The following is a 27,908-nucleotide window of genomic DNA, read 5'->3' as shown; positions in this document are numbered from 1 at the left end:
AGTGTATATTCACCTTTCCTTTATACTTTTTGTCTTTGGAAAGAGCATCTCTTGCATGGCATAGAGGATCTCCAGATCTATGGTGATGCTAGACTGGGTTGCACAATTCTAGCCTGTGGATTTCCAGTCAATGGGACAACCGTGTGCATGTTCCAGGTAAGTGAAGGCTGCATGGTTGCAGCTTTTCTGGATCAATCAGTGAGCTTCTTCTTCTCCCACACCCCCATCTTGCATGCGTGTGTGTGTGTGTGTTGTTAAATATATATGTGTATCTCTTCACGTACACACACACACACACATTGTGTGTGTGTATGTTTCTTCTCTTTTAAGAAGTAATACCCTCTAGGGGTATTTTTGTAATTCTGTATGTGTATGTTTCTTCTCTTTTAAGAAGTAATACCCTCTAGGGGTATTTTTGTAATTCTGTATGTGTAACAGGTCCTGCCCATTAGGGGCAGTCTGCATGTGTAATAGGTCCTGTCCATTAAGGGTAGATTTGATATTTATTTTTATTTTTATTTTTTGTCTTTCCTTTTTTATGTAAGGCCATTATGGTCTTTAGGCCATGTAGTTGTTGGGGCGCCCCAACAGCTATAGTGGCCCCCCTTGAGTCCCTCTCTTTAGCCTATATAAGGGACATCTTGTCCCCTTTTTTCTAATGCTTCTCTTGAGCATTTGTTAATATAATAAAATTGTATTTTTTATGTCTGAGTTATTCCCATTAGTGGCTTGTGAGCTCTTGAGTGTTTGTTCTTATTAGCTTCAAAGAAGTAATGGTAGAAGGAGAGCTTCATTCACGTTAACACAAAAAAGGAGATACATAATCTTAGGGGTCTACCCTTTTATGTACAATACAAGGCAAAAAAAGAAAACCTAACATGGACGAAAGTAACCTTAATACAAATGTTATATACAAAAGAATGCTAAACAAAGGGCAGTACACAAAAGGTAATATAGTTTTTTACATAACTCTTAACACTCCCCTTCAAACTTGGGATGATGCAATGAAATCATTGAGTTTGGAAAGGAATAAGCTGAAATGTGAAGGAACAAGACTTAGTAAAAACATCTACTATCTGATTCTTTGAGCTTACATGTTCTAGAGTAATAACTCCATCTTCATAGGCATTCTTTGTATAATGACAATCTATTTCAGTGTGCTTGGTTCGCTTATGAAACTCTGGATTCTTTGCAATATGAGTAAAATTCATATTGTCGCAATATAAGAAAGTTTTGTCAATAATGGACACTCCCAACTCACCCAATAGCCATCGTATCTAAATAATCTCAGTAGTGACTTGCACCATAACTCTATATTTTGCTTCCTCTGTGGACAAGGCAAACCTCTGTTGCTTCTTGCTTTTCCATGAGATCAGGGAGCTTCCAAGAAAAATACAGAAACCTATAGTAGAGAGACAATCTTGAGTAAAGCCTCCAAAATCAGCATCACACAAAATACTCTCAGCTCTGAGGCAAATGATGATGAAAAGAACCTACCATAGTGCATAGTGTTTCTCACATATCCGATAATTCTGGGTACTGCAAATAAATGAACTGTCCTGGGTGCATACATAAATTGACTGACTATATGAATTGCATAGGTAATATTCGGCCTGGATATAGAAAAGTATATGAGGCTTCCAACCAATTGTCTGTATACTACATGATTCTCTAGCTCTACATCATTTGAGGCTCTCATCTTCGGATTTGCTTCCATAGGAGAATTGACTCCTTTTAAATCATCTGCCAACCTTGCCTTTACCACCAAATCTATTGCATACTTATGTTGGGACAAGTATAATCTCCTTTTAGAGTTTGCTATCTCCAGACCAAGAAAATATTTCAAACACTCTAGATCTTTCATCTCAAACAAGCTAGCCAACTTTTTTTTGGTCTCCTCAACTCTATCCAAGTCATCTCTTGTGAGAATCATATCATCTACATAGAGAAGTAATATGCATTTTCCCAGTATAGAAGAAGACACAAACAAAGCAGGGTCATGGTAGCTTTGCTCAAATCCAAGAGATTTCACTGCTGAACTAAACTTCTCAAACCATGGCCGTGGTGCTTGTTTGAGTCTATATAGCGCTTTGTGTAGTCTGCAAACTCTACCCTTTGGGTATGAATATCCTTGTGGCAGTTTCATATACGCCTCCTCTTCTAGATCTCCATTCAAGAAGGCATTCTTGACACCCAACAACCACATGTTCCACTGTCATACTGCAGCCCAGAGTTATCAGAAGCACCATAGGGAGTTGGGAAGCGCTGTAACGCCCAAAATTTCGAACTTGTAAACCTTTTGAAAATGGTTTAAAAGGCTAGAAAATCCTTTTTATTTCAGAGGTTATTTATAAAATCAGCGGAAGCATTTCTTTAAAAGAAAAGAGGGCAAGTTGACAATCTTGGGCACGTTAGCTAAAAGAGCAAAAAGACAAAGGCATAACTTGCAAATATCTAAATGAAAACATTCGTATTATAAATAGTTTTTTTAAGTTGTACAAAATTTGGATTTCCTTAAGAAATCCGTAACAAAAACCCAAAACGATCAGGACAAGAGTTGCGAGTGGTAACAGTGGATCCTGAAGATATCTCGCAATCGCACCATCACCTGCTAAGCACCTAATCATCACCTGTACCCATAAAATGGGTTAGTTTCGTGAAAAACTAGTAGGTGCACAAGTAGACAGAAAAGTCTGAAAGAAGCACAAATAATTAACTATGTGTGATGAGTAACTAAATAGTTACTGAACTAACATGAGCAGTTTATAAGTAAAAGTCTAACTAGCACATGCTGCACGATGTAACAAAACATTTAATAATGAATTGAAAACACTGAGCATAAAACACAATTCTATGATTCATCAAGTGGAGTGCACAAGCTACTTTATGTTCCATCATTAACTGGACTGCGGGTACGCGCAGACGCGACTCGTAGAAACAACTGAGACTAGTTCGGGCGTCTATTATTCTATGTATTTTGAATAACCCGAATAGCTAGTTGAGTCCGTTCCTAAGGGGACGGCCGTTAGCCGAGAGAGGATTCCCCAAAGGCGTTCGTGGCTACGGATGCATCCTACTTCTGCAGAAGTCCAAAAGATCTACCACCTAGGATAATATCTGGTAGTCTCATCCCCTAACTCCGATGACTGGAGACACCGAGTCTTTGCTCGTAGAATGATTGTTAACAACCTGTCCATCGAAGTGTATGTACCAATCCATCCTCTCCCTTTACAGACAACTAGAAAACGAATGGGTGTGTCAGGGGTTACTTAACCAACGACCCATTCTACATGCTCTGGTCTTTTGACCCAGTCGAGCATCTTACCTGTGAAGGCGATAATCAATCAATCTGTAATGTGGTTTACCAATGTGCTCGTAGCACTGGTCGAGGTCGAATGACCGTCTCAACATCCGTCGTATTACTCGCATGCCATGCATGACTATGAGCACGTTACGAGGAAGGGTTCTAGGTCCTCAATAGGAGCCTCAACAACATGATTTGCAAAGATATAATGTCATCATTCTAAACTTTTGAAATAACCAATACCATGTGCCATCTTATGGCATGTGATTTTCTTGAATCTCACATTCATTATCGTAGTGTCAATATGCAACACAAATTTTGACACTGATAATGATAAACGGTAAATGCGGATTTCGCATGAGAAAATTACGCTCACAAGCTTGCTAGAGTCCCGGATGTTGGGTAATCTCGAGCTATGTCAGAAAAGCGAACTAGAGTAGAGGAACTACTCCTTCTGAATGCTTGATTTAGGATGACCCGCTGTGATGCTTCAAAACCAACATTTGTTTGCAAAACCGTATGTTCGATATAAAAGGACTCCTTTCATCCATCGAGGTTGCAAGTTCTTAAGACAGAAAGCAGCAAATGTGAAAGCAAAAGCCTGGGCGCAAAGCGCGACGGCAAACATAGAACAAGTAATGCGAAAGCAAAGGACAAGGATCGCGAAACCGCGTCCTTGAGCTAAAGACAGAAAGCAGGAAATACGAAAGTAATAGCCTGGGCGCAAAGCGCGGCGGCAAATTAAAGACAGAAAGCAGGAAAATGCGTAAATAAAAGCCTGGGCGCAAAGCACGACGGCAAATTAAAGACAGAAAGCAGGAAAGTGCGTAAATAAAGGACAAGGATCGCGAAACCGCGTCCTTGAGCTAAAAGCATACTTATATACTTATACGTATATAAATATATATTTTTGTTCTTTCGGCCTTTAATTATTTAAGCTAGCTTCAGTTATTTAAGTCCTTGTGCAATTTCCCCTACCTCGGGGTATTGCGAGAAAGAGGTCGTCTACGAGCGTAGGTAATCGCCGGTTCGGTTCGCGGGGCGCGAACGGGCTCTGTTGCGCAAGCTGCAAAGGTACGTTATTAGCATGCATTTAAGTGAATAAGGAAAACGACAACAAAGGACTGGGGTCTCCGCTTCTCTGCAAAACAAGGCAGGGATCAACGGTCCCTGCAAACTTGAAACAGAACGGGGTAGGGTCCAATGACCCATGCCGCAAAAGGAAACAGGTGCAGGGGCCATCGGCCCCTGCCGGATATTTAAAGAAGGGCAGGGGCCATCGGCCCCTGCCGGAAAAATGAGCAGAGAGAGGGAGCGCAGGGGCCAAAGGCCCCCTGCGGCTTTCCAAAAGAGGAGGCAGGGGCCAAATGGCCCCTGCCGTGCTTTGCTCGACAAAACACGGGACAAGGGCCAGAGGCCCCTGTCGGTCTAGAGAGGGGCAGGGGCCATCGGCCCCTGCTGTGTTTCCAAGAAACGAGGCAGGAGCCGGGTCCGATATATATATATATATATTTTACAATGGGTTTTACATCCTACCCTCCTTAAAATAATTTTGTCCTCGAAATTAGATTGAAATTATCGCTCCAAGTACAAGTCAGGGTATTTCTCCCTAATATCAGAATCTGGCTCCCAAGTACATTCTTCTATCCCATGGTGCTGCCAACGCACCTTGACAAGGGATATCGTCTTTGACCTAAGCACTTGATCTCGACGATCCACGATTTCGATTGGTCTTTCCTCGAAAGATAAATCCTTCTGAATGTCTACATCATCATAATGGATGATGTGTGACGGGTCGTGCACATATTTCCTCAACATGGATATGTGAAAGACATTATGGATCTGAGCGTATTGAGGAGGTAAAGCCACACGGTAAGCTGCTTCACCAATTCGATCTAGGATCTCTAATGGTCCGACGAATCTGAGACTTAGCTTCCCCTTTTTCCCGAACCGGAAAACGCTTTTTGTGGGAGATACCTTAACAAAAACCATATCTCCCGTCGAGAATGTGAGCTCTCGATGACGACGATCCGCATAACTTTTCTGTCGGCTCTGGGCAGTACGGAATCGCTCCCAAATCAACTGCACTTGCTGAGTGTAGTGTTGTAACACTACCGGAGAATCCAATCTTCGCTCGCCGACCTCGTTCCAGTAGAGAGGTGATCGGCAGGGCTTCCCGTACAAGGCCTCGTAAGGGGCCATCCCGATGCTAGCGTGATAACTGTTGTTGTACGCGAATTCTGTCAGACTGGTTTGAGAATCCCATTCTCCTTTCCAATCCAACATGCATGCACGTAGCATGTCTTCCAAAGTCTGAATCGTGCGTTCAGACTGCCCATCGGTCTGAGGGTGGAAAGCGGTGCTAAACTTCAATTTTGTACCCAAAGCTGACTGCAATTGTCCCCAAAATCTTGAGGTGAACCTAGGGTCGCGATCGGAGATGATGGACACTGGAACACCGTACAATCTTACAATCTCCCGAACATAGAGGTCCGCCAGACTGTCGAGTGACTGACTGAGGCGAATTGGAAGGAAATGTGCCGATTTGGTAAGTCGATCGACGATTACCCAAATCGCATCATGTTTTCTCCGAGTCTTCGGCAAACCGACGATAAAGTCCATAGTGATGTCTTTCCATTTCCATTGTGGGATTTCAATCTGCTGCATTACTCCGCTAGGTCGTTGATGCTCGATCTTAATCTGTTGACAAGTCAAACACTTGGCGATATACTCGGCCACGTCTCGCTTCATTCCGCTCCACCAATAACCTCGCTGCAGGTCTTTGAACATTTTCGTGCCTCCTGGGTGGATCGTGTATCTGGACTTGTGAGCTTCCGCGAGAATCTCGTCTCTCAAAACAGGATCATTTGGGACCCAGAGGCGATTCTTACGCCATAAACTTCCTTCTTCCTTCAGACAAAAGGGGGTATCAGGCTGCTGTGCTTGAGCCTTTAGCTTTACGTATTGCGCATCAATCCTTTGCGCAGCAAAAATCTTTGCTAAAAGCTCAGGTTGGGCCACTAGATTGGAAAGTCTGATAGAATGCTGCGTGACCGCAAATGGTTTCCAAGAAACCAGATCCTTAAAAAGCTTCCAATCAGCGTATAATAGATTGAAAGAAACACCGGAAGCCTTGCGGCTGAGAGCGTCAGCCACGACGTTTGCCTTCCCTGGATGGTAGGAAAGGGTGAAATCGTAATCTTTTAAGAATTCTAACCAACGTCGTTGCCTCATGTTCAGCTCTTTCTGCGAGAATAAGTACTTAAGGCTCTTGTGATCCGTAAAAGCCTCGAACTGTTCCCCGTATAAATAGTGTCGCCATATCTTCAAAGCGAAGACCACGGCTGCTAACTCTAAATCATGGGTCGGGTAATTCTTCTCATGGATTTTGAGTTGGCGCGAGGCGTAGGCGATTACTTTCCTATTTTGCATCAAGACACATCCCAAGCCTGTTCCTGAAGCGTCCATATAGATCACGAAGCCGCCTTGTCCTGAAGGCAAGGCCAAGATAGGAGCGGTAGTAAGTCACTCCTTCAGCATATGAAAACTGTTTTCGCACGTATCGTCCCACACGAACTTAGCCTCCTTCTTTAGCAGTTTTGTCATAGGTAGAGAGATTTTGGAAAAGTCTTGGATAAATTTTCGATAATATCCAGCTAATCCAAGGAAACTCCTGATGTCACGAACATTCCTCGGTTGTTGCCAATTTAGTATGGGCTCCACCTTGGCAGGATCTACGGATACGCCTTTTTCAGATATAACATGACCCAAAAACATAACTTTCTTGAGCCAAAACTCGCTTTTGGAGAACTTAGCGAACAAACACTCCTTCCGCAGGGTCTCCAAGATTATGATCAGGTGTTCGCGATGTTGATCCCAGGTCTCCGAGTACACCAGGATGTCATCGACGAACACGATTACGAAAGTGTCCAAAAAGGGTTTGAACACACGGTTCATGAGGTCCATGAAGGCTGCAGGAGCGTTGGTGAGTCCGAAAGGCATGACAGTAAACTCGTAATGCCCATACCTGGTTCGAAAAGCTGTTTTGGAGATATCATCTCCCTTAATTCTGAGTTGATGGTACCCAGATCTAAGGTCGATTTTAGAGAATACCCTAGCCCTCCTTAGCTGATCGAAAAGATCCTCGATGCGAGGCAACAGATACTTATTCTTTATTGTGGCCTGATTGAGTATTCGATAATCAATGCACAATCGCAACGATCCATCCTTCTTTTTAACGAATAGGACAGGAGCTCCCCAGGGCGAGACACTGGGGCGAATGAAACCCAAATCCATAAACTCCTGCAATTGCTTCTTGAGCTCCTCGAGCTCAGCTGGGGCCATTCGGTATGGTGCTTTAGAAATCGGCGCGGTACCTGGTAGCAACTCGATGTTGAATTCCACTTCACGAGGCGGGGGAAGTCCTGGCAACTCCTCTGGGAAGACGTCTGGAAAATCACGAACAACCTCCAAATCTCTGATCGAAACTTGTAATGACTCAGACTGGACGACACTGACTAAAAAGGCAGTGCATCCCCTTCTTAGGTAGTTTTGCGCTTTTAGCGAAGAAACTATCTTGCTAGCTCGAACCGGTCTCACGATCTTGAATTCTACCTTAGGCATCCCTGGTGGAGACAAGACAATTCTACTATCCCGACAAAAGATTTTGGCATGGTACTTGTGCAACCAATCCATGCCTAGGATGACGTCGAATTCTGTCATCTCAAGCAGGATAGCACGAGCGGGCAAGTGCCGATCGGCTAAGACTACGTCCAAAGCTGGTACGTAGGTCGCACAAACTGTGTTCTTCCCAATTGGATTATACACGTCGAGAACATTGTTCAAAGGACTAATAGGTAAGTGCAAGTGTTCGGCAAACTTTACGGAAATAAAGGAATGAGTGGCACCACAGTCAAAGAGTACGAAAGCTGCTTGGTTAGCAACCAGAATGGTACCTTGCACGAGCTCGCCCTTGGTCAACTGCTCGACCGTGGCGGTGTAGACGCGTCCTGGCGTCTTCTTCTGACCGCTGGATTGCGGCTGTTGTGGTTGTTGCGGTTGCTGCGGTGGTCGAGGAAACAGAGGTGCTCCGTTGTTTCGCCTGAGATCATCAATCGCCTTCTTGCGGCATTCACTGATGTAGTGGCCCATCTTGCCACAATATAAGCATCCACCGGTTTCACGAGGGCATGCCTGTCCAGGATGGGGTCGCGAGCACAGGGGGCAAGCATCACTAGCTTCTGCCTAACTGGAGGGTTACCCTGAGGGCGCTGACGCTTGTGAGGAGGAGCCTGCCTCCTTCCTCCTCCCCTTTTTACAAAAAAGGGCGGCCGCTTGGCTTGGCCGCCGGAAGGGGTCTTCTTTTGCTCTCCACCTGCGACACGTGACTTCTTGGCCTGGGTGCTCTTAGAGCGCTCCCAGTCTTCGCTCAGGAGGGTGGCAGCCGCAACTGCCGCGGAGAAGGTTGAGGGCATGCTGGTGAGGACCCTAGGTCGGAGTCCTTCCCTCAATCCTCGAACGAACTTGTCGGCCCGTTCGCATTCACCGTCGAACAGGCCGGGACAGTAACGCTCCAGCCTTTGAAAATTGGCGATATAGTCCTTCAATTTGGAGGTTCCCTGGCAGAGTTCCAAAAATTCGACCTTCTTTTTCTCTCGTGCATGAGGAGGAAAGTAATTTTCCAAAAACGCCTTTTTGAAGGCTTCCCAAGGAATCACGGATGAATCTGGGAACAGAATATCTTGGGTCGTGTCCCACCAATTGCGGGCGTCATCCTTCAATCGGAAGGTTCCAAACAAAGTCTTCTTGTCGTCTGGGACATTCAGCACTCGGAAAACTCGTTCCACCTCTTTAATCCAGTTTTCTGCAAAGTCTGGATCGGTTTTGCCAACGAAAATGGGCGGATCAAGTTTCAGAAATTTCTCATATGAGACCGTCGTATGATGGCTTGGCTCGGAGGAGGGTGCAGGAGCGCGCATTTGGCCTCGAATTGCATCTGCCAAATCACCGAGAGAATCCATGACAAATCCTCGTTGATCTGACCAATCATCAGACGAACCTTCGTTCGTACCTTGCACCATTCTTAATATAAAATGATACGTAAGTTAGGATTCAAAGAAACATAGTGAAGAACCCAAAATATCGTAGTATTTCTAAGTGTCAAAGTTACAAAAACCCAGCAGTGCTGGTACAAAAAGACACTTTACAAAAAGCAACAGAGTACACAAACTCTGGTACAAAAGTTATTTGTTAAACAAAAGGACAAGCCGATAATAAAACGAGTCCTATATCCTTTAGGGTCGACGAGAGTACTTCTTCAAGTACTCTCTTGCAATACCCGTATGCCTGATCCCTCGCGGAGGGGAAAAACGATGCAATTCTTCATTTGGGACTCCTTGACCGTAAGGAGGGGTCGTGAGGGTGTAATGCGGTGAAGCATTTGGCGCATAAGGTGGCGAGGCCGGAGTGTATTTCAGAGAATCGGCTGAGTATTGAGATGAGTAGGAGGCAGGTGAGTATATTGGCGAGTTGGGCGAGGGTCTATAAGCGGGCGAACGATTGCCTTGGGCACCCTGGATTGAGGAAGCTGTCTTCCAAATCTTGGGCTGCCGACACCCTCTTGTCGTATGCTTTTCTAAATTGGCAATTAGTCATTGTGTGCCCGTCTTCGCCACAGAAAACACATTCCATCCGGGCCCGCCAGGAAGATTCCGCTTTTGATGATTCCAAAGTGGTACGATGGTTAAGCAAAACGTGTCTTGGTATGTGACCATTTAAGGGAACCCGCATTTCGAGAGGCACTGGCTCATCGGGATGGTTAGCATAAACGTGCCATAGGACGTGACCCCTATCCTGACGGTGCACTGATGCCCAAGTAGCGGCAAGTGGTGCACGGTAAGCATTTGGTAGTGTAAAGCCCCAAGGATCCGCAAAAGTAGGGGGGTTCGGCCTTCTTGTCAAAAACTTAGCTCGGGACCCTTCACAGTCGTGACAAAAAGTCGTAGGGTTCCTTCCCCTTCTTGAACGGCAACGCATCCGTCGTGCGCCTCTGCCGGGTACGTACTCCGCACCGTCCGAAGGATTCATATTCTTTAAGAGATCCCAATTACCCATGTAAGGTATGCTAAAATTTAATAGTAAAAACATAAAAAGAGATTACTTACAGCGCGATGCGGATGCCAGATGTTCAAGAATCACTGTATAACCTTCGGCTCTGATACCAAAAGTTGTAACGCCCCAAAATTTCGAACTTGTAAACCTTTTGAAAATGGTTTAAAAGGCTAGAAAATCCTTTTTATTTCAGAGGTTATTTATAAAATCAGCGGAAGCATTTCTTTAAAAGAAAAGAGGGCAAGTTGACAATCTTGAGCACGTTAGCTAAAAGAGCAAAAAGACAAAGGCATAACTTGCAAATATCTAGATGAAAACATTCGTATTATAAATAGTTTTTTTAAGTTGTACAAAATTTGGATTTCCTTAAGAAATCCGTAACAAAAACCCAAAACGATCAGGACAAAAGCTGCGAGTGGTAACAGTGGATCCTGAAGACATCTCGCAATCGCGCCATCGCTTGCTAAAAATTTGGATTTCCTTAAGAAATCTGTAACAAAAACCCAAAACGATCAGGACAAGAGCTGCGAGTGGTAACAGTGGATCCTGAACACATCTCGCAATCGCGCCATCGCCTGCTAAGCACCTAATCATCACCTGTACCCATAAAATGGGTTAGTTTCGTGAAAAACTAGTAGGTACACAAGTAGCCAGAAAAGTCTGAAAGAAGCACAAATAATTAACTATGTGTGATGAGTAACTAAATAGTTACTGAACTAACATGAGCAGTTTATAAGTAAAAGTCTAACTAGCACATGCTGCACGATGTAACAAAACATTTAATAATGAATTGAAAACACTGAGCATAAAACACAATTCTATGATTCATCAAGTGGAGTGCACAAGTTACTTTATGTTCCATCATTAACTGGACTGCGGGTACGCGCAGACGCGACTCGTAGAAACAACTGAGACTAGTTCGGGCGTCTATTATTCTATGTATTTTGAATAACCCGAATAGCTAGTTGAGTCCGTTCCTAAGTGGACGGCCGTTAGCCGAGAGAGGATTCCCCAAAGGCGTTCGTGGCTACGGATGCATCCTACTTCTGCAGAAGTCCAAAAGATCTACCACCTAGGATAATATCTGGTAGTCTCATCCCCTAACTCCGATGACTGGGGACACCGAGTCTTTGCTCGTAGAATGGTTGTTAACAACCTGTCCATCGAAGTGTGTGTACCAATCCATCCTCTCCCTTTACAGACAACTAGAAAACGAATGGGTGTGTCAGGGGTTACTTAACCAACGACCCATTCTACATGCTCTGGTCTTTTGACCCAGTCGAGCATCTTACCTGTGAAGGCGATAATCAATCAATCTGTAATGTGGTTTACCAATGTGCTCGTAGCACTGGTCGAGGTCGAATGACCGTCTCAACATCCGTCGTATTACTCGCATGCCATGCATGACTATGAGCACGTTACGAGGAAGGGTTCTAGGTCCTCAATAGGAGCCTCAACAACATGATTTGCAAAGATATAATGTCATCATTCTAAACTTTTGAAATGACCAATACCATGTGCCATCTTATGGCATGTGATTTTCTCGAATCTCACATTCATTATCGTAGTGTCAATATGCAACACAAATTTTGACACTGATAACGATAAACGGTAAATGCGGATTTCGCATGAGAAAATTACGCTCACAAGCTTGCTAGAGTCCCGGATGTTGGGTAATCTCGAGCTATGTCAGAAAAGCGAACTAGAGTAGAGGGACTACTACTTCTGAATGCTTGATTTAGGATGACCCGCTGTGATGCTTCAAAACCAACATTTGTTTGCAAAACCGTATGTTCGATATAAAAGGACTCCTTTCATCCATCGAGGTTGCAAGTTCTTAAGACAGAAAGCAGCAAATGTGAAAGCAAAAGCCTGGGCGCAAAGCGCGACGGCAAACATAGAACAAGTAATGCGAAAGCAAAGAACAAGGATCACGAAACCGCGTCCTTGAGCTAAAGACAGAAAGCAGGAAATACAAAAGTAATAGCCTGGGCGCAAAGCGCAACGGCAAATTAAAGACAGAAAGCAGGAAAATGCGTAAATAAAAGCCTGGGCGCAAAGCACGGCGGCAAATTAAAGACAAAAAGCAGGAAAGTGCGTAAATAAAGGACAAGGATCGCGAAACCGCGTCCTTGAGCTAAAAGCATACTTATATACTTATACGTATATAAATATATATTTTTGTTCTTTCGGCCTTTAATTATTTAAGCTAGCTTCAGTTATTTAAGTCCTTGTGCAATTTCCCCTACCTCGGGGTATTGCGAGAAAGAGGTCGTCTACGAGCGTAGGTAATCGCCGGTTCGGTTCGCGGGGCGCGAACAGGCTCCGTTGCACAAGCTGCAAAGGTACGTTATTAGCATGCATTTAAGTGAATAAGGAAAACAACAACAAAGGACTGGGTTCTCCGCTTCTCTGCAAAACAAGGCAGGGATCAACGGTCCCTGCAAACTTGAAACAGAACGGGGTAGGGTCCAATGACCCATGCCGCAGTAGGAAACAGGTGCAGGGGCCATCGGCCCCTGCCGGATATTTAAAGAAGGGCAGGGGCCATCGGCCCCTGCCGGGTTTTCGAAAAGGGAGGCAGGAGCTGAAGGCTCCTGCTTAGTTTTTAAGGGCAGGGGCCATCGGCCCCTACCAGAAAGAGAAAGGGCAGGGGCCATCGGCCCCTGCCGGAAAAATGAGCAGAGAGAGGGAGCGCAGGGGCCAAAGGCCCCCTGCGGCTTTCCAAAAGAGGAGGCAGGGGCCAAATGGCCCCTGCCGAGCTTTGCTCGACAAAACACGGGATAGGGGCCAGAGGCCCCTGTCGGTCTAGAGAGGGGTAGGGGCCATCGGCCCCTCCTGTGTTTCCAAGAAACGAGGCAGGAGCCGAAGGCTCCTGCTTCCTTTCTTAAGGGAAGGGCAGGGGCCATCGGCCCCTACTCGAAAGAGAAGGGCAGGGGCCATGCCCCTGCCGAAACAGTAAAAAGGGCAGGGGGCGGAGCCCCCTGCCTGCTAAAGGAGATGAAGGCAAGGGGGCGGAGCCCCTTGCCTGACGGAAAAGAGGAGGAGAAGGGGGGAAATGGGAGGAGAAGGGGATTACCTGTGCTGCCAGAGGGAGAGAGGTCGCCTGGGGAGGTGGGAGGTCGCCGGGCTGCCTCGACGGAGAGGGCTCGCCGGCGTCGGTTCAGCGACGAGAGAGAGAGAGATGGAGTCGGGGAGGGAGAGCAGAGACAGAGGGGAGAGAGACGAGAGAGAGTCGGGGGAGAGGCTCGAACGCCTCTCCTCCCCCTCTCTCGCTCCTTTTGTAGAGGGCGCAGGGGGTGGGCGGCCCCCTGTATGCCGCTCCTTGCCAGCCCCTGAAAGCCCGTTCGACGGGCTAGGGCTGGCTCGGGTATGGATCCGGGTAGGGTCCAGACCCGACCCCGGTTCGATATTTTTTACAATGGGTTTTACAAGCGCGCTTCCCCGAAGCGCGTTTCGGAAGCGCGAAACGTCAAGCTTTTGAAACGTGCTGGGAAGCTAAAAAAAAATTGGGAAGCCCGCTTCATCCTTTTTTTTTAATTTTTTTTTAATTTTTATTTTATTTTATCTTTTTTCGCTTTCCCCTGGCTTCCTAGGTCGCTTTCGAAACGATTCCTGGTTCACTTCTAAGTCGTCTTACGCTTCCCGCTTCCTAAAATTTTGAAAGTGCCTCGCTTTCTGCTCCCGCTTCCTCGACTGACAACTTTTGTAACGCCCCAAAATTTCAAACTTACAAACCTTTCAGACAAAAAAAAAAACAGACAAGAGACTAAAAAGGAATCTCTTCATCTCAGAGATGGTTTACGAAATCAGCGGAAGATTATACTTTTGTTAATTTCAGAAAGGCAAGCTGACAACTTTGGGCGCGTTAGCTAAAAGAACCAAAACGCACAACCCATGCTACTTGCAAACACTTGTAAAAGCCACTTTCATTTAAGAAGTTCTCCAAATAATACAAAATTCGGATATCCCAAGGAAAATCCGTCACAAAACCCCAAACAACAGGACGCGAGCTAAGAGCAGGAAGAAGAACGTCTTGGAGCCATTTTGCCATCGCGCCATCGCCTGTGGTGTACCTAATCATCACCTGTACCCATAGAATGGGTTAGTTTCGCGAAAAACTAGTAGGTGCAAAAGAGAGACTGCAGGAAACTGAATTATGTACATTTAATTCAGCAGGTTACGCAGTTTAAAGCAAATATGCAGTCAAACAGGCAAGCAATGCACAAGGTAAAATAGTGCAAGCGCATAAGTAGTGCAAGCGAATAAGTAGTGCAAGCAAGTCAGTAGTGCAAGCGAATAAGTAGTGCAAGCGAGTCAGTAGTGCAAGCGAATAAGTAGTGCAAGCGAATAAGTAGTGCAAGCGAATAAGTAGTGCAAGCGAGTCAGTAGTGCAAGCGAGTCAGTAGTGCAAGCGAATAAGTAGTGCAAGCGAATCAGTAGTGCAAGCGAGTCAGTAGTGCAAGCGAGTCTCACGACCCAACGACCAGTGTGAACAGACCTTATGTTTCGATAATTACTAACTTGCGGGTACGCGCAGGCAAAACATAGAAACAACTGAGACTAGTTCGGGCGTCTGTTATTCTATGTATTTTCAATAACCCGAATAACTAGTTGAGTTCGCTCCAAAGGGACGGCTTTAGCCGAGAGAGGATTCTCCAAAGGAGGCAGTGCCACGGATGCATCCAACTTTTGCAGAAGTGTTGAGCTAACTATTGTAGCCCCTTTCCCCTAACTCCAATGACTGGGGAGGCCGAATCGTTGCCCGTAAGGTGGTTGTTAACAACCTGTCTATTGGAGTTTGTACCGCTCTGTCCTCTCCCTTGACAGACACATAGAAGCGAATAGGTACGTTAGGGGTTGCTTAACTAACGACCCATTCTATGCTGTGGTCTTTAAACCACTCGAGCATCTTGCCTGTGAAGGCGAATGTGAGGCCATTTATGTGATTACAGCATTATGCATTTAGCACTGTTCGAGGTCGCACGACCGTCTCATCCGATTATCGCAGTACTAGACGTGTCGTGCACGACTACAAGTACTCTAGGATGAAGGGGGTATAGCTCCTCGATAGAAGCCTCAACAGGAGTGTCTCACAAAGATGTAAAGTTTATCAACTTTACTTTATCCTTTGAAACAGCAGTACCTTGTGCCAACATTATGCATGCGATTTTCTAGAACCTCATCCGCTATCGGGGTATCTACATGCCTTGCATGACTCGATACCGGCCTCGATAGACGGGATACAGGTTTCTCAACAGAACCCCAACTCGTCTGCAGGACTGCATACTCAAGGAGTCAGGATCCTTGCAAGGTATCCTTCTCCTTAGACGAGGATGTAACGCTAGCTCCCAACTCAACTCTCGTCGTAAGAGAGAAAGTGGTAAATGCCCCTTGCATCCTCCACGAGGATGCCCTTAAGGCATACGCAAAGGGCAAGAATCTGCACGTCATCTGCAATAGTAAGGCAATACCAACACATATGCAAAAGCAAGAGCCTAGGCGCAGAGTGCGACGGCAAGGTAAGCGCGGTAAGCAGAAGTGCGACGCTAAACCTCGACGCGATGCGTGATGGCAAGTAAAGACTGACATAAGGTAAAGGGCAAGGATCGCGAAACTGCGTCCATGAGTTAAGTGCATACTCGTATAAATATATATATATTTGTATATATATATATATATTTATTTAATGGTCATTTTTAGTTTAATTGAACTTAATTCAATTATCCAAGTCTTCCGTGCAATCTTCCCCTACCTCGGAGAGTTACGAGCTTGCTGGCGTCTGCGGATGTACACGACTGACGGCTCGGGTCGCGGAGCGCGAGTGGGATCCGTTGTAGCTGCAAATATGCGACAAATCTTAGCACGCTAACAGCAAAACAGAAGGTCGGAGTCATTGCCACTGACCTAACGCGAATGAAGCAGATGCAGGAGCAGTGGGCCCCTGTTGACCTGCTTTCGGCAAAGTACGAGGAAGCAGGGGGTTGTACCCCTGCTCTCAAAGAGCGAGGGCAGGGAGGGCTGCGCCCCTGCCTGACGAAGAAAAAGAGAGGCAGGGGGCTTCACCCCTGCCTGACGAACATGCACAGAGGTAGGGGCTCGGCCCCTCCTAATGAAATACGAACAGGCAGGGGGCGAAGCCCCTGCCTGATGCCAAGGAAGAACGAGGCGAGCATCGGCCGTAGAGACACAAGATAATTTTGAATTGGCGTGCACATTGGTTAATGCATTTTCATGAGGAGTCATGTGAAAAGAGGCTCCGGAATCTAAAATCCAAGAGTACGTACCGGGAGGTGATGATGAGGCAATGGCGGCACCGGAGGTGGAAGAGGTGACCTTTAGAATTTGTTGAAGAGCCAAGGAGATTTGTCCAAGAGTATCTTTGAGATCCCCGTTCTTGCCGTCATCTTCTTTGGTGGTGGATTCTTCAACGGAAGCCACCTTTGGCTTGAATGCCCCATTTAGCTTTGGGCAAACGGGTTTAATATGTCCCGGCTCATAACAATGGTGACATATAATCATTTTTCTTCCACCACTCCCTTGCTTACCAAAATGAGGTGGTTTGTATGTTTTAACATGAATGCCGAGTTTAGATACGGCAAGAACTTCCTCTATGCTTTTACCCATGCTATGCCTAGTCTCTTCTTGAGTAATCTCGGCAATAGCCTCTTCTAAGGGAGGAAACGTGGATCTATGGAGAAGTGAGGATCTCACTTGTTCAAATTCGGGACGAAGCCCAAATAAAAATTGAAACAATCTATCTTGTTCCATTTGTTTTTGTCTTAGAACCACATCCTCCATAGATACCCATTTAGGCTCTAAAAGAGCCAATTCATCCCACAAAGGATTTAGAGCACTATAGTAATCTTGTATGCTCATGTCACCTTGTTTTGTGGTTCTTACTTTTTCTTGCAAGAAATAAGCTCTTGCAAGATCCTTTTGGGTAAACATACCCTTCATAAAAAACCAAGCTTCATTTGCCCGGCGGAATTTTGCAATATTTGCACATACCTTAAGTTCGACATTATTCATAAACCATGCTAGGATTTTTGCATGGTTGCTCTCCCAATCTTCCATTTGATGATTATAATCTTCAATGGCCTTGAGACGAGCATCGCCTTCAAGTGCTTTCTCTTGATCTCCTTCCATCTTTGTGAGCTTAAGTTGGGGTTCCGGAACGGTTCCCATTACATAACCCCAAAGCTTCTTGCCTTTGAGATTATTCTCCATTGCGGATGCCCACATCATGTAATTTTTTCCATTGAGTTTGAATGATAGATCGATCTTGACTTCCATTGCTACACAATGAAGATGTGAGAAAGAAAGGAAGTAGACAGAGACAAGATTTTACCTTTAGTAGATCTTATGGCTCTGATACCATGTAATGAAATAAGCGGAAGAAACCAAGAATGCTAAAGCATTCACTATGTCCCACACGGACAAGTGCAACAAGCACAAGAGAGGAAATCCACTAAGGGATATACAAAGGGCCTTATAAAAAGGCTACACACATGAAAAATAATATCACTATTATTGAAGAGGAGCTCTCAAGAGCAATACCACATACATGGGGGGTTCCCCCTATTTATAAGAAAGGGAGACCAAAGGGGCTCCCAATAGAGTCGTTGGGAGCCCCCAACGGTCACATATGTGACCGTTGGGAGCCCCAACGACTCCATTGTGGGGCCCCTTTTCGGTATCCAAAAAATACATATTAAAAAATAAAAAGAAAAATAAAAAACAGTAAAATAAGAGAAACAAAATAAGTACCCCTATGGGGTACTTTGTGAAATGACAATAATACCCCTATCGGGTATTATGGTATTATTACATATGTTTTAACAGATCCCAGGTATGCTGAGAGACCAAAGCTGTCATTTCTTCTTGCATAGCCAGCTTCCAGCGATTATCGAGTGCTGCCTGGTGATAGTTCAGAGGAATGGTTTCAGCAGACAAGGCTGAAATAAACGACTTCATTTGATGTCCAATTCTGGCATGGGAGACATAATGAGATATGGGATATAAGGTGCATTGTCTTGTCCCCTTTCGTAGAGCAATAGGCCTGCTATCATCATCCTGAAGATCATTATTGTCAGTAGAACTTACCTCAGGAGAAGAAGAAGATGAAGGCTCTTGCGGACATGGAGCTCTACGCACATATACCAATGGCGGATTATTAAATCTGGAAGAGGATAAAGTTTGGTTCGGTAAGGAGGGCACAGATTCCAAAAGAAAAGGAGGGATAGGTAATGGAAAAGATTCAGCTGGATCAACCTGCAGCGGGGAACCGGAACTAGAGTAATATGGAGAAGATTCCAAGAAAGATACATCCGCACTGACATACTCTCGGCGAGAAATAGGATCATAACATCGATAGCCCTTTTGATTTTTTGGATAACCGATAAATATGCATTTTGTAGCTTGAGCGGCTAATTTATCACGGTCAGGGCCAAGTTTGTGTACAAAACAAACACATCCAAATATTTTTGGTGAGAAAGAAAAAAGTGGGGCATCAGGTTTTAGGATATGTAATGGAATTTGATCACCCACAGAAGACGAAGGCATGCGGTTGATCAGATAGCAAGCAGTGGTAATCGCATCACCCCAGTATAAGACAGGAACATTTGATTGAATCATAATGGTCCTGGCAACATCAAGGAGGTGCCGATGTTTTCGCTCAGCCACCCCATTTTGTTGAGATGAATAGGCACAGGAAGTTTGTGGTTGGATGCCATGATCTTGGTAAAATTGTAACAGACCTTTTGATTTAAACTCGAGAGCATTATCAGTGCGAACAATCTTGACAATAGATTCAAACTGAGTTTTTATTTCAAGAATTAGGGATTTGATAAGACTTGGAACTTCAGATCGTTCTTTTATTAAAAATACCCATGATAACTTAGAGAAATCATCAACAATAACAAGATAATAACGACACTGAGTCCTAGTAGGAATCTTACTAGGACCCCATACATCTGCATGAAGAAGTTCAAAAACTTTATTACTAGACTGACTCTGACTCGAAGGGAACGAGCTTCGATGATGCTTGCCCAATTGACATGCTTCACACTGAAATGATGTGGTGGAAGGAATCTGAGGAAAGACCGACCGAAGCTTTGACAGTGAAGGATGACCAAGACGACGATGCCACTGAACAGGACTGAATGAATGTTCCACTGTAGCATGAACAGAACCCATTGGATGATGTAGGTAGTAAAGTCCATTTTCTTCATAGCCTCCACCAATCTTCTTCCCCGTCAGCAAATCCTGAAAATGACAACCCATTGGATCAAATATTACTCTACAGTTTTGTTCTTTTATAAGGCAACTAACAGAAAGTAAACTTTGAGGAAAGTTTGGAGCATGAAGAGCATTTTTCAACTGTAATGAGGTGGATATAGAAATATTTCCCTGACCAACAACCGGGGGGGAGCTCCCATCGGCTAATGAGACTCCAAGTTGAGCCTTAATGACCTTTAGATCTGAGAAAACACGTGAATTTCCACACAAATGTCTGGATGCACCAGAGTCAATAACCCACTTACTATCATTCGGATGGAGATGATTTCCGGTTGAAAAAGCAACCCCAGCTATAGGAGTGGGGGAACTCAAAGGTCGAAGAGCAATCAACTCATCATATTCCGCACGACTAAGGGTGATACTACTTTCATTTGCAGTGATAGTCTCTGGTGCATTTGTTGCCTCAATAGTTGTAACATTTGCTTTAGGGTTATATGACTTTGATGAAGAAGAGATTGGCCGACCATGCTTATCCCAACAACGATCTTCTAAATGTCCAGATTTTCCACAGAATGTACATTGAAGCTTTCCTCTGCCTCCCATACCACGTCCACGTCCTCGTCCTCTGATATTTTGAATATTTCCACGCCCATAACTAGATGGGACAACAAGAGCAGATGACTGAGTCACAGGCTGAGATTGTGGCAGAGAGATCGCAAGTCTACTCAGACGATTGTAAGCATCAGCAAGAGTGGGAACATCTGAACCAGTCAGCATTTGAACTTTTGCAACAGAGAAATCTGAAGAAAGACCTGTAAGAAAACGAGCAACCATGGTTTGTTCTTGATGATCCTTTTGCTTCGAGCAACAAAGAGGCCTGTGAGCATTAAGTCTTTCAAACGCAGCTTTGACAGAGGCATAGTACTGGGCCAAGGTCTGATCTCCCTGTTGCAAGTTATATATTTCTTGTTCAACTTGCAGGATACGACTCACATTCGTTTCTTGTGAGTATGTATCACGAAGATTGTCCCACATTAGTTTGGCTGTATTATAGTAGATCAATCCATCGGCAATATGGGGTTCGACACTATTCATGATCCATGACATAACTATGTCATTATCTTCACCCCAAGTGACATATTTGCCCAATTTCTCAGTGGGTTCGCCTTCCAACAAAATATGTTTTCAACGATGTCCAGATATCGACATCATAAAAGTTCTGGACCACCTACATTCTGAAATAAACCAATCCACTGAAACAACTAAATTTCAGTTGACGTTGATAGCACAGAAATCATGGGAGAGTGCAGAAATCACGAACATTGAAAGGCCCAAACACATCACGATAAATGAGAGACTACAGTTGCAAACCAAAGTATTCACTATACTTGCTGTTCTCCAACATATAATGCACGACATCCAGTAAGTATCACAAGTAATCAGCACAGAAAAGGAAGTTGCATTCACGACAGACTTCTGATAACACGTAATCAGCATAGGCGAGAACTCAGCAATCACAGCAACACAGAAAAATAACTCAGCAATCACGGCAACACAGAAAAAATAATTTCTGCTGCTCCCAAACAGCAGGCACACACCTCGACAAGAACTCAGAACAAAAAAAAATATCACGTCATAGTAGAAACCAGTCTCGGCAACACTCGGTCGCAGTGGATCTTCTCCTTAGATCTGACGACAGATCTGGGTAACATCCCAGATCTGTGATCAGATCTTCCCCAGTCAACCCCACCAAACCTGATTTTTAAAAAGTCGTAGGGTTGTTGCTCCTCGTTGATGAAAAAAAAAATCAGTCCCTGTTGATGAAAATCACGATTTCTCTGTTGATGAAAATTGGTATCAATGAAAATCACGCTCCCACGATCGAAGGCTCTGATACCATGTGGAATGAGATGGGGTTGTACAGCCACCTGTGAGTGTAGAGAGAGAGAGAGAGAGAGAGAGAGAGAGAGAGAGAGAGAGAGAGAGAGAGAGAGAGAGAGACGGCTGCACAATAGAACTCGTTAAATGAGATTAGGGCTTCTCTCTATATTAAATAGAGAGAGGCAAAACAGAAAAATTACATCTAAGTCCTTATGAAAATAATATTTCAGAAAACCTCTAATATATGAGAACTTAACCAAAAACCACCTATTCTCAACATCAATCATAACACAAAAGCTCTTAAATATCTCAAAAAGTTAACTTCTATTTTTCATAAAATATAACCAAGTAAACCTTGTGCAATCATATATGAAAGTAACAAAATAGGATGATCCCCCTTTTGACAAGACCGACAAGAGAGCCCATAATTCGAGTGTACAAGGTCAAAAGGACTTTCTGACCCCCTATCACTAGACCTAAATTCCAAGGCATGACCCTTTGCCAACCTACAACTCTCACAATCTCGAACATGATTGCACACAACTAAATGAGGCTCACAAAACTGACTCATCTATGACTGAATTTCTCAATCCGAACCTAGATCTCTTATGCTCTAACGTATTAAGCCAGTCCAAGTAGTACAAGTCTCCTCTTCTATGGTCAATCCCAATCTTCTTCCCTGACCACTGATCCTGCACCATATACAATTAGGTTTGGTAATTTGACCAATAGAGATAAGGTTCATGTCAAGAAATGGGACATAATAAACTTGAGAGATATTAATCTTACTACCAGGATAAGAGTAAAAAATAATAGAACCAACTTTAAAAACAAACATAGAAGAACCATCTGCAGTACAAAAAATGCCACTGCAGGCTGACAATTGGTTAAGATAAGCTCATGGGCTGTCTTATGACAAGAAGTCCCCGAGTCTAGTAACCATTTTGAGGAGCAACCTGAGATACCTAAAAAGGCAGTATTAGAGGATGAAGCAGGAATAGCAGAATGATAGACTATAACTGATTGAGCAAGGAGTTGCAATTGTTGGATTTGTTGTTATATCTGTTGTTGCATCTTTTCCAACAATTGAAGTTGACCACCACCTAAGGGTTTTAAGGCTCTTTCAACTGACAAACTAACAGACTGAGCACCAATACCAGTGTGATCATCCTTGAGCTTAGTGCCCTCACCATCAAAAGATGCTACATAAATGTCACCATTCTTTTTTCTGAGAGTCAGGCAATAGTTTTTCATGTGCTCAAAGTTCTTATAGTAGTGACATTGAACAGAGCTCAAGTCACCTCTTCTTCCAGCTCGTCCACCACCTCTACCATCAAATCTGCTACCCAATTGTCGAGGGACTGCCATAATACTTTCACTGGATGAATAGGTTCCAAGAGACCTTATCTTATTCTCTTTTGCAATCGATTCTGCTACAACATTAATAACAGAGGGTAAGAGTGAATGATGCAGTATGACACTCCTCACTCCAAACTCTGGTCTAAGTGCATAAGAAACTCAATAACCCTATATGTTTCCTTGTGATAATAAAGAAGCCCCAAACAAGTTTGACATGAGATGCACGTCTCACACTTCTCACATTTTGTTTGACACTCCATGAGTGTAAGTGCATCACAATTTCTTTGCATATCTGAATAAAATTCTTCAATCGACTTGTTTTCTTAACGCATACCCCTCAATTCTTGAGTGAGCTGATATTGTCTAGTCCAATTCTCTTGCTTGTAAACTTGTTTGAGATATACCGAAGCTTCTTTAGCTTCTTGAAATTTAGAAAGGTTCATAGCTATCCTCTATAATACTAAACCTAGTATCCAAGCCTTGGCCATCGCATTATTCACAATCCATTCCTCCATGGCTTTGCCAAAATTAACATCAGTGGACTTGGATCTCACCTTAGTGCCATTCAGGTATCCTCCAAGCCCTTTTTCTACTATTACTGCAGTCATAAAGTTTGCCCAATACGCATAGTTTGTCCCATCAAGTTTTATGGGGACAATCTATATGCCTTCTTTCTCCATACTTCACCAACCCCCAACTACAAGAAGCAAAAATTATACACAGCAACCACACAACTCACAATCACTAAGACAGCCACAAGTTTGAAGCAACAACCAAACAAAAGTGCAGCAACAAATAAACTAGGCCAAAACACATCAGCAACTAAGCCAAACACATCAGCCAAGCCCAATACATGTCTACAGTCCCCTATTCTTCACTTGAAAAAAATGTTGAAACTCCCAAAATCCATAACCAAATCACACCAAATTTGTTTTCAGACTCTTATACAAAAACGACCCAGACTATACCAATCTCACTCTTTACAAACTCAAAATCTGGACAAAATCAACAGATTCTCAAATCTGTCCAGATATGAACCCCAAAATCCAGAAATTCTTAGAAATCTCATAAAAATACAAAACTTACCCAAATAACGTGAGATTTGTTTCAAACAACTCCTAAAATCATCCACTAGGTGATGCACAGGTCAGATTTTTCAACCTCAGCCACCACAGACCAGGCGTTTGGTGTGATGCTGACATCAGCCCCTAAATCTCATCCTTCAGCCTTTGGGTCGAGTCTTCTGCAGAACCAATGCTCCTCCTCTCTAACAGCACCAGCGATCCTCTCCTTGCTGCTAATGAGGCTCTGATACCAAGGATAGCTTCATTCACGTTAACACAAAAAAAGGAGATACATAATCTTAGGGGCCTACCCTTTTATTTACAATACAAGGAAAAAAAAAGAAAAGAAAACCTAACATGGATGAAAGTACCCCTAATACAAATGTTATATACAAAAGAATGCTTAACAAAGGGCAGTACCCAAAAGGTAATATAGTGTTTTACATAACTCTTAACAGTTCTAGCCCTTAGTGGCTTTTGTGCACCATCCCATAATGGATTTGTGTGTGTGCACCTCTCTCTTTCTATTTCATTACATGTGTAACCAAGCATGTTATGTATCACTTTTGTAACATTGAAACGTTGAACATGATAGGTAGATTACTACTTTCCCTTGAATATTGTGCTGTGTTTTTCATCTCTCACTTTCTCCACATGTATGTGTGTGTAATTGAGCATGTTATCTACAACTTTCTAAAGATTGAAACATTGAACATGATTAAATAGATTACTATTCCTTAAATATTATGTTCAGTGTTTTTCATTTCTCTTTGGTTCAGTGGGTGTATATTGAAGATGGCAAATGCATTGATGTGGAAGGTGAGTAAGGACTACCTTTTAGATGGGTAAATGCTTAAATATGTCTCTAGTTGTGATTGTCATACTCTGGAATTGAAACCAAAAGGATAATTTTCTTTCTGTTAATTTTCTTGTACATTTTGATGCAGAGGCAACTTATCCTGAATATTTAGTGACAGCTGATGATGTGGGCAGGATTATTGCAGTTAATTGCATACCTGTTGATGGCAATGGTCATCAGGTTTATTGTCTAGTCCCTTTTTGACTCCCTTGTTTACACTTGATTATTTCTGAAATCCCTCTTGGGATAATTTTATTCTCATATACAATCGCTGAGATGCCTTGTTGAAAAGGACCCTCTTGTGATCTTTCTTGTGCAAATATGACTGATAAAATGGACACTTTTAAGTCAATTTATTGGGAAACAAAAGCTAGCAGGAAATGGATCTTGTGATGTGAATGGATGAATAAAAAAGACAAGACAGCAGTGATGAACCAATGGTCTCTTATTTAACATACAAATTTAACCTCAGTAGCAAAATATTAACTCAATCACTTTAAGGTTCCTGACTCTTGATTTTACTTGATGATCAAGGAAACAACACATATCTAAAGAGGTGAAAGGCTTCTCTTCTTCAAATATTGTACCCATTTCCTTGTGATGCATAAATCATATAACTGATGTTTGAAGCAACCAGCTTACCATGCCATGGATAGTTCAACTCTGACCCTTGGGTATGCCAGCCACTGGCCTGGAGGATGCAGCAAGAAATTCAAATAATGAGGCTCCTAAGAAATGGATTGTGATTGACAAGTCCCCAGTGATGGTTGTAACTTGTAACTTTCATCTGTTATCAGATTACACAGGTCTGGTATTCCACTATTGCAAGCATGTGTATCCTTAAAATGGAAGCTAGTACCTACCAAAGTGAGTTGACAATGGTGACAATGACATTTACTCTGCAGAAAACACTTAACACTTGTTTTCTTGGATGAGGTTTGTGATGAAAGCTCCATCTCCAATATTACCCAAAAATGTCTGTGGCAGTCTTTGTGCTCTCGGGATTTTTTGTGCCCCTTTCGACAATTTGAGATTCATGAGCTGCAAGCTGAGGTTTAACACAGGCAATTCAGTTTTGCAGCCTTTCAAGATCTTGTTCTTATCCAAATCCTAACTCTGGTAAATATAGCGAGGCTCGTTTGGAGAGATTAGAATTATTTTCTTGTGCACATTGTACAATTCAGTACAGATCACTCTTTCTGCTGCAACATAAATAATAAAGTGAGGAAGCTTCCTTTCTTGACACACACGTCATAAACAGACTGCCTGTCAGCACATGGCCACTCTTTAGAACACATGTAGACGACAACTACCCATTACATAAAGATTCTTGATGACATCTACTAAAATGTCCTCAATTAGGGTTTATGATGGGGAATTTCAATTGAGTGGGCTACTTATCTTTCTTATCTTGCAGGGATCTGTTTTTATGCCTGTATTTCATGACTTGGGAATGACTTTGGTTTGGCGCTTGTAGTCTGGGACCTTGATGTGCTTTTAGTGTCGATCATATACGTATGAGAAGAGAAGAGACATAATGAGTAACAAAAGAAGTTCATTCATCAATCATTTAGGGTCGCAAGGTGTTTTATCATTGTCAACCCCTCTAGTGGATAGATTCCATGACTAAAATGACCCTGTACATTCAGTTTAATGATATATGTAGAAGGGGCTGGCAAAAGATGCAACTATTACTTAAGCTGAAAAAATATGGCAATGTCCCTAACCAGCCTATTTACACATTATTGCAAACACTATGATAGATATGTTCATTTCACAAATTGTTAGTGTTTGTCTCGGTTTATCTTCGGTTGGATGATATCTTATGATTTCTTTATCTAATGAAATATTCTATTTAGAAGGGCAAAAAGCCAATGAATTCTTACTTTACTAGTGCACAAGATAGCTTTTAGAATTATCAAGCTTGATAACTTAGAATTTTTTTCATTTTTGTTTATATGCTTCTTTATCTATTTCTGCATAGTCTTTTGTAACACTTGTGGTTGTGGACTTTACGCAATTAATGCTGATGCGTCTCTCATGTTGACATTTTTCTTTTGGCACTAAACTGAAACTCCTCACAATATTTTTCTAGGGGGCGATGGTCATGGCATTTGCTAACAATAAGCAGAAAATAGCCCTTGGTAAGTTGAAATGTTATTTGTTGTCCCGTTTAGTGGAAAAATTTGTCCAGCTCATGTGAAGCATTAATTTTATAAAAAAATATCTGGCATTTTATGTATTTAAATGGTTGCCAGTTGATTTGCTATTGCCTTGACCTGATTAAAATCTCACACATCAAGTCCACATGAAGTAGTTTTTTGGTTTGCAAAACTGTACAACTGTTTCTGCAGAATGTTCCACAGTTCTCGTGCAAAAACTCCATTAGGAATCTGAAGTAATGAGTTTTTAGACAATCTCACTGTAATATATGTAATGGCAGATTTATCTAGCTTATTGATGGATTGCTTTTGTTTTCACATGTACCTAAATATGCTGCATGCTAATATATCGTCTTGCAATAGTTCAAAAAAGATATGTTGGTTGTCACGTTATTCCATATGCTACAGTATTTATCGGTATCAAAACAGATAGATCTATTCGCTCATGATATTCACAAACAATCTGTATATACCTTTGGTGGCAGTGTATGTATGCATGCATTTATTTATGTATATATATACTAATGAAGGTAAGGAACTAATGACTATAAACTCTTTTTTTTAATTTCCATTTTTTTGTAGATCACATGTTATGGATGTAATCTACATGGTTTGTTTAGTAGGTGAGTTATTGTGAGTCGTGTGATTATGACAAGTAATTAAGCTTTTAAAGGGGTTCAGAAATAAACAACCCACAATTTGCCAAATTTTCATAACTAAAAAGATCATGTTTTTACATCAGAAAAAAGCACAATCCAAGGCTTGATGCTTAGCAAAAAAAACATGCTGGACACATCTATGTGGTTAGATTGAGTCGATACAACTTTCACCTATGATTTCTAGCTCATTAGTTCCTTACCTTCATTAGTAGCATATATATATATATATATATATATATAGAGAGAGAGAGAGAGAGAGAGAGAGAGAGA

The 27,908-nt window shown here is 42.9% G+C and overlaps 1 protein-coding gene across 1 annotated transcript in view; it reads left to right on the top strand.

Annotated features, from left to right (window-relative positions):
* Positions 1–27,908, top strand: part of LOC149819136 (uncharacterized) — a 252,948-nt gene that overhangs the window by 121,081 nt on the left and 103,959 nt on the right. The window contains exons 11-14 of the mRNA XM_089984131.1: positions 44–156; positions 24,738–24,777; positions 24,906–24,997; positions 26,913–26,961. Coding sequence (XP_089840257.1) covers positions 44–156; positions 24,738–24,777; positions 24,906–24,997; positions 26,913–26,961 — 294 coding nt within the window. The remainder of the gene's footprint in view (positions 1–43; positions 157–24,737; positions 24,778–24,905; positions 24,998–26,912; positions 26,962–27,908) is intronic.

The sequence above is a fragment of the Nuphar pumila genome, chromosome 13 (assembly GCF_984573655.1).
Source record: "Nuphar pumila chromosome 13, dmNupPumi1.hap1.1, whole genome shotgun sequence".
Taxonomy (NCBI): Eukaryota; Viridiplantae; Streptophyta; class Magnoliopsida; order Nymphaeales; family Nymphaeaceae; genus Nuphar; species Nuphar pumila.
Note: the sequence above shows the minus strand (reverse complement) of the source record. Positions and strands in the feature narration are given on the sequence as shown.